This window comes from Lolium rigidum, chromosome 4, assembly GCF_022539505.1.
Source record: "Lolium rigidum isolate FL_2022 chromosome 4, APGP_CSIRO_Lrig_0.1, whole genome shotgun sequence".
Classification (NCBI taxonomy): Eukaryota; Viridiplantae; Streptophyta; class Magnoliopsida; order Poales; family Poaceae; genus Lolium; species Lolium rigidum.
In genome coordinates this window covers 187,956,052-187,966,637 of record NC_061511.1, presented here as the reverse complement: position 1 = coordinate 187,966,637, position 10,586 = coordinate 187,956,052, and the positions used below count along the sequence as shown (strand labels likewise).

Here is a 10,586-nt window from a genome sequence, read left to right as displayed (position 1 = left end):
TAGACCTGCGCGTGGCCAAAACGAGAAAGGAAACCAAACGAATATACAGGACAGCCTGTACCCATTATTCCACCCTCTCGACGCCGTCCTATAAAAGCAAGCAAAGCGAAGCGAATGAGCCGAATCCATTTCCACCCTCTTCCTCCACCACGCCACGCGCTCTCTCCCATCTAGCCGGCGGCGGATCTAGCTCCTCAAATCTATGGCTATGTCTCGCTACGCCTCCTCCTCCTCCAACCCCACTCCAACCAACCATTCTCTCTTCGTGGACGTGGACGAACTCCCTTCGCCGACCCCGTCGTCGCCGGTTCATCTCGCTGCACAGCGACCACATCCTGCCATTGACGTGGAGGAACTCCCTTCGCCGACCCCGTCGCCGGTCCGTCTCGCTGCACACCGACCACGTCCTTTCATTGACCTGGAGGAGCTCCCTTCGCCGACCTCTCCGCCGCCGAACCCCACCTCCACGCAGCACATGGAGACGTCTCAGCTGGCAGCCTCCTCGTCCAAGCCCAAGTTCACCAGGCCCCTCACCATGGAGGCCATGATCCAGGACATCTCTTCACGCCGCGACGCGCTCGTCCGAGCCCTCACAACCGGTTCGTGGACCTAACACTCTCCTTACTAGTTATCACCTACTATGTTCCATACGCAGATCGATCTAACGCTTTTGCCTTGCTCTCCTTAATTAATTTCGTGGCCTTGCAAGAGCAGATCAGGAAGAGTTCTTTCGTTTATGTGACCCGGCCGCCGGTAAGACATCTCGCGGTCTCAGTTCCCAATTCTAAAGCGCATCATGTGGTTGATCCGTTTGACTGATGTATCGATTGATCGGGTTTCATTTTCTGGTTGCAGGTCGGAAACCCTTGCTCTTGTATGGCCACGCCGACGGGAGCTGGGAGGTGACAGGGCCGGAGGAGGATGCGCCGCCAGACATGCCAGAACCAGCTGCTGGCCTCAACCTTGTGCGGGATGACATGACCCGTTTTGACTGGCTCTCTCGCGTCGCCGTTCGCGCCGACGCCTGGCTCGCCGGCCTCACCCAATACTTCGGCGCCACTCTCAACGCCAACCAAAAGTACGTACCTACTGGAAACCGTTAAACCCTGTGTCATGTGCTCGCACCTCGCAGGATATGCATGAAGTATGTTTACATAAAAGTTTCAAAATTTACTCTTTGGATATATATATATGTTCAACACATGTGAAAAAAAGTTCCCAGATCCATGAAAGAACGAGCACCTAGAACTTGAGGGGCAAACAATCTTTTTATGACGGGTGATTTTCCTATCAAAATGATCAAGCATGCATAAGATTCTATTAAAACTAGTACAATATATAATATATCCTGCCCACTCTTAGTTTATTCTTAAACCTTCATAATATGTTTTCTTTAGAAATGATGGTGGGGGTAGCAGCATTAGCTAGACGATTAGTCCAGCAAAAATAATCTACAATGCATGTTTTCTTTAGTGCATGATTCTACCATGCATGAATTTGCGTGGAAGATTTTTATACCCATTGCATTTTCAACAGTTTAATTAGCTTTTCTTTCTTTTTTCAGGATGCATTTATTTGATATGCTGATCGATTTGCCAACTGTCTACGAAACATTTGAGAAATCCTACAAACATGATTCTGTTTTGCTCCCAACAAATATGCCACCATCTTCTGATTTGGGGCAAAATGTTTCCAATCCAAACAAGGACTCCACCATACCTGCTGAAGAGAACGTACCACTAGGTCCTGGCCTAATGCAAAATGTGTCCAATCCAAAGAGTGGGTCTTGGACACATGATGAAGACAGTGATGAGGAGCTGGAAGTTAGCGACGATCAAACCTTTTGCGGAGCTTGTGGTGCTCCATACCATGCCAATGGATTTTGGATCGGCTGTGACTTCTGTGATCGGTGGTTCCATGGGAAGTGTGTGAAGATAAAAGCCTCTGAAGCACAACAGATCTGTCAGTACAAGTGTCCTGACTGCATGCAAAACGAGATTGGAGAATAGTAAACAATATGTGTGCACCTTTTGTGTTCTAGGGAGAAGATAGTGGAAGAAGCATTCCATTCTTTTCTTTTAATTTTATCCGGCTTTGGATCTAAGTTACTACAACATCTACAATCATTATAAGAGAAGAGAGTGTTTTTTTCTTAGTAAGGCTACATGCTTGACTATGCAAGCCGATTAAGTATCGAGCCTATATAATCAAATCTTATATTGTGTACTGTTACACTACATGAAGTGTCCTTATATGAAATTACACTGTCGGAGAAAAACTAAATTGTCCATCTATCTATCATATACTAAGCAATATCAGGAGTTTTTTTTGGAGACACCATGTTAACCGATATCATCAAAATTATTTTTACTATTAGATTGCATATATAACTTTTGTGTCAAAGTACGTACACCCTTTTTGTCAAAGAACGTTTCTTAGTACATCCCAACACGTTCCTAGGAAAAACAAGTCCAAGTAAATGTCTGTATCCACATATGCAAGATAAAAGAATGTACAATTCCAGCTGATTCTAAAGCATTACCAGAAAAATGAATATTTTTTCAACTCTCCATAGACGTAAAACATCTGATGTTTGTTCTAGCAGCTTCCCTAGGACGTACAGGGAAAGAATGGGAAAACAGTCCTAATTCTTACTAGGCAAACTCTTAGCCCTCTTTCACCAATGTAGGATATACATGAAGCATTTTTACAAGAAAATTTCAACATTTCGCTTTGGGTTTAATTACTATATATATTCAATACTTGGGAAACAATAACCAGATCCATGAAGAAATTATATATAACCTAGCACTTAGAGCATCTCCACCGGCGCCCCAAATAGTCGCCGGCAGAGGCGCCGGCACCTCCGTATGGGGGACGCCGACACTGCATCCTCTATTTGGGGGAGCTGTTCCCACACTGGCGCCCCCGAACCGATGGCCCCGATAGATTTTTTGAAACGAAAACTAAATATTTTTACTTGAATTTCATTTTAATGTCATTCAGGATCGAGGAATGAATAATATTTTCGGGCAAATCCGACTAAAACATTATTCACTCCTCCACCCCGGATGACATATGAAATCTACTTCATCTCTATCCTACTACCTAGTACCTACTGGCCACTTGGCTCTATGGAGGTGGACGATCGCCCGCTGCTCTCTCCCCTGATCCTCCATCGATGATCCCATACTCTCTCCGTCACGAACGTCAAGTAGGCGGCTCTATCCGCGGCCACCGCCTCCTGACGCTGCTGCCGCTCCAGGTCCTCCCGCCGTCGACGGTGATCCAACTCCTGCCTCGGTAGGCGGAGCTGCATCTCCGCCAAACGCCGCCGCTCGCAGATTTCATCCTGAATCTGCGTCTCCTCCCGCAGAAACCGCCGCAACTCAAGGTCCTCCCACCTGTTCTACCGGCGCACCTCCCACCGGCGTTGGCTTAGCTCCTCCCCGCCGTCGCCGCGCCTCCAGGATCTCCAGCCGTTCCGCCTCCTCCGCCTTCTCCAGTTGCCGCGCCGCCTCCTACCGCGTCACCCGCCGCCGCGCCTCCTCGCTCCCCCGCAGCCGCCGCTCCGCCTCCTGGCTCTGCCGCTCGTCCGCGACATAGGCATCTACGGTCGCCGTAGTGTTGCCTCCTCCCGCGCCTCGTACTCTGCGAGCTGCGGGTCCGCCTCCACGACTTCTACGGCCGCCTCTAGCGCTGCCTCGTCCCACGAATCGAACATTGTGCTATTTTTCTAGTGTTTTTGCACCAATGAGGCGGGGGAGGAGGGATAATATAGACCGCCGGTGAGGCGGGAAACCTCCCGCGCGGTGTCGTGGCGGGAGAATTTCCCGCGCGGCGTCGTGGCGGGAGCGTCGTGGCGGTAAAATATCCCGCGCGGCACCCTGGCGTCACTGACAGGCGGCTCCCACGCCCAAAATTTTCCACCTCGCGCGCCCAATTCGCGCCATTGGCCAAGGGGCCGGCACGGGGTTGCCGGCGATTCTATTTGGCTCGGGAAAGCGCCGGTGTCATTTGGAGCGCGCTGGTGTGAGCCCATTTTGCTCCCGGCCCCCAAAACGCTATTGGGGCCGCTATCGGGGGCGCCGGTGGAGATGCTCTTAGAACTTGGGCAAACCATTTCTGCTTTATGACAGGCAATTTCCCTATAAAAATGTTTTGCAAATCATATGTATTTTCCTGTAAAAATGATGTGCAAATAAAATGTATTCAAAACAAGCATACACCAGATTTTCTTAGAAAGAATAAGGAGTACATTATACAACATATGTTGCCCCTCTTATTCTATTTTCCAACCATCATATTATGTTTTCGCAAAAAAAAAATCATATTATGATTTTTTGGAATGACGGCGGGGGGTAGCTGAAGTAGACGAGTAGTCATGCACAAATAATTGTCAAGTTTGATTCATTCTAAGTTCATTTAATTAGATCTTGATTAGTTCCTAGCTAGTTCTACAATGCATAATGTTAAGTTTGTGTGGAAGTTTTTTATACCCATTGCATATGCAACAATATAATTAGCTTTTCCTAGTTTCTCAGGAAGCATTTATTTGATATGATGATCAATTTGCCAACTGTCTATGAAACATTTAAACAGTCCTATAAACATGATTCTGTTCGACTCCCAACAAATATGCCACTTTCACTAAATCTGATGCAAAGTATGTACAAACCAAACAACTCATCTGGGGTACCTTCTGAAGAGAACACACCACAATCTTTGGACTTGCCGCAAAATGTGTCCAATCCAAACATGGACTCTAGCACACCTGCTCAAGCGATCTTGCCACTATCTCCTGTCCTAATGCAAAATGTAGCCGGTCAAAACAATGACTCGATCTAGGACATACGATGAAGAGAATTTGAAGCAGCTTGAAGCTTCTATGAAACCTTTTGTGTATCTGCTAGTTCCATGGGTAGTGTGTGAAGATAATCGCCTCTGAAGCAGAATACATCTATTATTACAAGTGTTTTGACTGCGTGCGGCAGTATATTTGAGAGTAATATACAGTGCTTGCGCACCGTTTCGTCGTTGTAGGTACTCCCTCCGTTCCGTTGTAGGTACTCCTTCCGTTCCGTTGTAGGTACTCCCTCCGTTCCTTTTTAATTGACTCGAATTTAGTACAAACTTGTACTAAATCCGAGTCAATTAAAAAAGAACGGAGGTAGTAGAATATAGTGGGAGAAGCATTCCGTTCTTTTCTGTGCATTTTACCCGGCTTCAGATCTAAATTGTTACAACGCCTACAATCCTTATAAGAGAAGTCTGCGTGCTTTTTAAAATGGTTTTTAGAACTAACTCTTTTTAGGTAATGCTAAATGCTTGACTATGCAAGCTGATTAATTATTTAAATCTTATATAATCAACTCAAATGCTGTCTACTGGTGCATCACATCAAGTGTTTTTATATGAAATAACATATTATGAAATTCCCACAGTCGGAGAAAAACTAAATTGTCCATTCGGTGAAAGGTATGAACTCGGCATATTATACATGCATGGCCACATTTCACTCACAAAATAATTGAGAACTAGATTCGATATGAATGTGAGAACTGCATCACATCAAGGTGCTATTGTGCGGGGGAAGATACCGGACCTGCTAGATTTAGTGGTGCACCTTGACGCACCATCCCGTGAAATTGGAACAGTAACGGGGCGGAGGATCTACCCGCCCCGCTAAAACATAAGGCTATGAGCCCGGCTTTATATATAAAGCCCCAACGGAACCGCATAAGCGTCAGATACAACACACCCAAGATCTCAACAAGTCTGCAAGGCAACCCTGCCTAGGCCAGCACACAAGCCCACACGGAGTACTCATGAAGATACATCAAATGACAAGCCCTGGAGCGGGTCGAATGTAATAATAGCATAGCAGCAATCTGTGACGGCGTCATCTACCCTCCGGCTCTACTCCTCGCGTGCAGCAGTCGTACCGCCTCGAGCGCCTCGTCCAGCAGCGCTCTGTCCCTCCGTCTGACCAGAACCCTCCAAGACTGCATGTGAAGCATCATATGGTAGAAGGCGTCAGTCGGGTTGTTAATCAGCTTTCCTTCAATAGTTAGTTTATTCCTAATGTTCCAAAGAGACCAAGCCATGGCCGCAAAGGTGAACCAAACTAAACTACGAAGAGGGCCTGAAATGCCCTGGGCTAGCGCAATGAAGTCCCCTATCCCACCCGGGTTCCATTCGCAATGCAGCAGTTCCCTAACTCCCGCCCACATGAATCCCGCCATGTGGCAAGTGAAGAAGATGTGGTTGCAATCTTCCATCTCTCCACATAACGAGCAGCGGCCATTAGACGGACCATGTCGCTTTGCCACCTGCTCAGACGATGGTAGCTTGCCCCTGATAAGCTGCCAAAGAAACACCTTAATTTTTGGAGGCACTCGAGCCCGCCAAACATCTCTAAAGTGTGACACCGACGCTCCCTGCGTCAGTCCGTAGTAAATCGACTTGGCCGAGAACATCCCTGAGGGTTCTAAGGACCAGGAAACTACGTCGTGTTGGTCATCAGTGGGAAGATCATGAATCTCGCGACATAGGTTGTCCCACTCAACCGTCTCCGCCAGGCTGAATTGCCTTCTAAAGCGGAGGCGCCACGCTCCCGGCGCGCCGCCCCTATCCCTTGCCGCATCCACCGTAATGAACGGTTGGTCACAGCAGCTGAAGAGCCTAGGGAATCTCGCCCTGAGGGGGCCGGTACCCGACCACCAGTCAAGCCAAAAATAGGTCCTTTTCCCATTCCGGACCTTGTGCTTTGCTCCCAGTTTGAAATACCACTTGATCTTGTGGATGGCGTTCCAAAACTGGGAGCCTCTAATTGGCACGTCCCTAGCAAATAAGTCCCTATCCCCTAGGTACTTAGCGCGAATCAGATCAGCCCACAGCCCTTCTGCGTTCTGATAAAGCTTCCAGATCCATTTAAGCATCAGCGCGATGTTCATAAGCTTCGTGTTGAGGATACCCAAACCCCCCACTTCTTTCGGCTTGCAGACCGTAGCCCAATCAACCATATGGTATTTGCGCTTGTTTCCCACTCCTTCCCAAAAGAAGCGGGATCTTGGTCTGTCCATGGCAAGATGGGTCGCGTCATGGAGCAAATAAATGCCCATAGCGAACATAGGTAAGCTAGACAAGCACGAGTTAGTCAGCTCAAGGCGCCCAGCCGAAGCCAAAAAAAGGCCTTGCCAAGGGTCAACCCTATGTCCCACCTTCTCGGGGAGGAAGCACCAGTCCGCTACCCTAAGCGGGCGATCGCTCACTGGCAAGCCCAAGTATTTCATTGGAAACGAGCCTAGTTTGCAATTAAGCATATCCGCTACTCTGTGCTTCTCCACCGAAGAGACCCCTGTCACAAAAACCTCACTCTTGTCGAAGTTGATTTTTAGCCCGGACATGTTCTCGAAGCTAAGCAAGAGAAACTTGAGGTTAGCGATCCCCAGATCGGACGGCTGGATCAACACCATCGTGTCGTCCGCATATTGTAGATGCGTAACCCCCCCAGGGATCAAGTGTGGCACCACCCCTTCGATGTGTCCCGCCTCGTTGGCCTTAGACAACATGGCCGCCAGGCCATCTACCATAAAATCAAAGAGGATGGGGGAGAGTGGGTCGCCCTGCCGCACACCCCGAACATTACGGAAAAAGGCCCCGACCTCACCGTTAACATTGATAGCAGTTTGGCCACCCATGACCAGCTGCATCAGGCGATGGACCATCATCCCTGAGAACCCCTTGCGGAGCAGAACCTCTCTAAGGAAATCCCAGTTGACGCGGTCGTAAGCCTTCTCAAAATCGAGCTTGAGCAAGAGGCCCCCAAGCTTCTTGGTCCGTAGCTCGTGAGCAATCTCATGTAGAGCCAACACTCCCTCGTGCAAGCATCTGCCACGAATAAACGCCGTCTGGCTCCGATCAATGATCCTGTGGGCCAACGGGGCCAACCGAATCGCGTAAGCCTTTGCCACAAACTTGAATATGACATTAATAAGGGCAATAGGTCGGAACTGTTTGATGGAGTCCGCCCCTGGGACTTTCGGAATCAGCGAGATAACACCAAAGTTGAGTCTTGCGATATCCACCCTCCCAAGGACGAAATCGTTAAGGAGCTGCAAGATTGGTGTCCGAAGGGTTCCCCAGAACCGTTTGAAGAAAGACACCGGTAGGCCATCCGGACCTGGGGCCGTGTCTGTCTTCATACTCAAGAGAACCTCGTCCAGTTCCTCTTGAGTGAAGGTGAGCTCCAAAGCCAAAAGTTCTCCGCCGGCGAGACCCGTTTGTCCTCCCCCCAGAGGTTTGGAGCTAGGGAAAATACCCTCTCTTCCCCGGCCGACCCCATGAGGCCAATGTAGAAATCGTACACGTGCTTCATGAGGTCGGTTTGGTCCTCAATCTCTCCATGATCGGTGATCAGGCACGGTATGGCGCACTTCCGTCGCCTCCCATTGGCGATCGCATGGAAATACGCCGTGCAGGAGTCCCCCTTAAGGGTCCACTGCACCCGACTGCGCTGTCGCCAGTACTCCTCGTCGAGCCTATCCAGCGAGATGAGCTGGTCCTCCAAGAAATACCGCAGCGCCCAGTCGTCCTCGTCAAGCCCTGACGAGTCAGCCCGACGATCGAGGTCCGCGACCTGAGCGAGGAGGCCCTCCTTAAAGAGGCGCTTCTCTTTGCCCAGGTTGGCTCCCCAGCCCATCAGGAATTGGCGCGAGTTGCGAGCCACCCGCTGCCAAACGTCGATCGAACATCGGTCTAAGCGACGCGACTCCAGGAAGCTCCCTAGCTTTCCTGACATCAGCTCCTGGAACCCTCGAACTCCAAACCACCACGTCTGGAAGAAGAAACGTGGCTGACGGCGCGGAGCCTCCTCACCACTGTCCAACAGAAGGGGGGTATGGTCCGAGCCGATACGGGTCACCGCCGTCAAGGAGCACAAAGGGAAGGCGGCCTCCCAAGCCGGCGAGACCAGAACCCTGTCCAAGGCGCATCTAATGGGGTTCAGTTGCCTATTGGTCCAGGTAAACCTAGCGCCCACCCGGCACAGTTCCCGCAGTGCCATAGCGGCAATGGCCTCATTGAACCGGCGCACCCTAGGCCAGCAGATGTTGTCGTTGCTCTTGTCGCCAGCCGTGCGGATGAGGTTAAAGTCCCCACCAACCACGACCGGGAAAGGAGCCGCTAGAACTTCCCGTTCTAGCTCGACAAGGAACTCGTCCGTCCTGCGGTGGTCCGCGGGGCCGTAGACGAGGAAAAAGCACCACTTCAGCTTGGACTTCTGCTGAAACACCGTGGCGCTAAGGAAGAATGTCCCCTTCTTCCACGAGCCTACCTCGAAGCATTCATCCCGAAAGCCGAGGAGCAGGCCCCCTGAGTGTCCATCTGCTGGAAGCCAGTTCCAAGCAAACTGTCCCCCACACTCCAGGCTACGAAGCTCCGCCATCGTGAAATCTTGTTTTATGGTCTCCTGGAGGCCAAGGATGTCCAGACGGTGTTGCTTCATGTAATCCTTCAACTGTGTGCGCCGGCCCCCACTGCCGACTACCCGCCCCGCTCCGAGCAGCCACCCCCGGATTGCTGCACCTCAGCCGCCTCTGCTGCCGGCCTCGGCCCCGGCCCCGGCCTTGGCCTTGGCCCCGGCTTCGGCGCCGGCCCGGCCACAGCCCCGGCCCCGGCCTCGGCCACGACGGCGGTGGCGGCGCCCCTTCCGTCGAACGACGAGGGGGAGGAGAGGGTTTCCACGGTGGCGTTCCATGGGAGGTGATGAAGCGCCGGTGGAGGAAGCCGGGCGGCACGGCTACTTGGTCGGGGCCTGATGCTCTCCGTCGGTAGCCATGGAGGATTCGGTGGAGCGGTGGCGGCCTCTGCCCCCGGTGACGGTTCAGCGGTGGTATGCATGATCCAAGCTGCCGTCTTCTTCCCTGGTGATCCGGCAGGAGGAACTGGCGGCGTGGGGGCTGCTGGTCTTGCTTTGTTTTTGGTGGTGGTCCTCGGGTTTCTCGCAAGCGAAGATGAAGATCTATCGGAGGTCAGTTTGCTTTGATCTTGCTGGAGAGATGAGTTCCGGAAAGCTCCGCTGGCGAATGGAACAGTGCATATTTTGCCTGCAGTTTGCTGGATCGAATGGTATTCCGCGCGCACCCATGTTTTTATTCCGACCGTTTGGTTCCGGAGGGAGCGCCGCGAAGCTATATTCTGTGTTGACATCATGTGACTTTTTGGTCCATGGTGAAGTCAGAAGAAGGAATATCATGAAGGCCGGATTGGTGGACTTACTAAAGGAGGTTCGAGTCAACGTGATGCTGAGGGATCTGCTTGGCGTTCCGGGCTTGCAGCAGTGGTATGCATGTGGGGGCGGCAGCACAGGGGAAGTTCGGAGTCTTACCTCTCAGGGTGAAAACCCAAGGTCTGGCCTTAACTGGTTGTGCCTGGCAATGTTCTTGTTGGAGGCATTGTTTTGAGAGTGGGGACTATCTTCAGGGAGAAATCCTAATACCTTTGGTCGGGCGACGATGGCGCTGGTGCACTGTTTCCTTCTTGGAGGCATCGCTTTTGGAGAGTCTGTACTTCAGGTGTTGTCA

General features: G+C 51.0%; 1 protein-coding gene across 1 annotated transcript; it reads left to right on the top strand.

Moving 5' to 3' along the window:
• Positions 1 to 475: 475 nt before the first annotated feature.
• Positions 476 to 2,009, top strand: LOC124647925 (PHD finger protein ALFIN-LIKE 3-like). The gene is made up of 4 exons (XM_047187774.1): positions 476 to 599; positions 715 to 753; positions 856 to 1,078; positions 1,565 to 2,009. The coding sequence occupies exons 1-4, from the start codon at positions 476 to 478 to the stop codon at positions 2,007 to 2,009; spliced, it is 831 nt and encodes a 276-aa protein (XP_047043730.1).
• The last annotated feature ends 8,577 nt before the right edge of the window (positions 2,010 to 10,586 follow it).

What these genes read in the sequence shown, in the direction of transcription:
- LOC124647925 (XM_047187774.1), top strand. Translation starts at nt 476, where the DNA reads ATGGAGACGTCTCAGCTGGCAGCCTCCTCGTCCAAGCCCAAGTTCACC. An exon ending in CGTCCGAGCCCTCACAACCG is followed by an intron (nt 600 to 714) that starts GTTCGTGGACCT and finishes TTGCAAGAGCAG; the next exon opens with ATCAGGAAGAGTTCTTTCGT. An exon ending in TTTATGTGACCCGGCCGCCG is followed by an intron (nt 754 to 855) that starts GTAAGACATCTC and finishes TTCTGGTTGCAG; the next exon opens with GTCGGAAACCCTTGCTCTTG.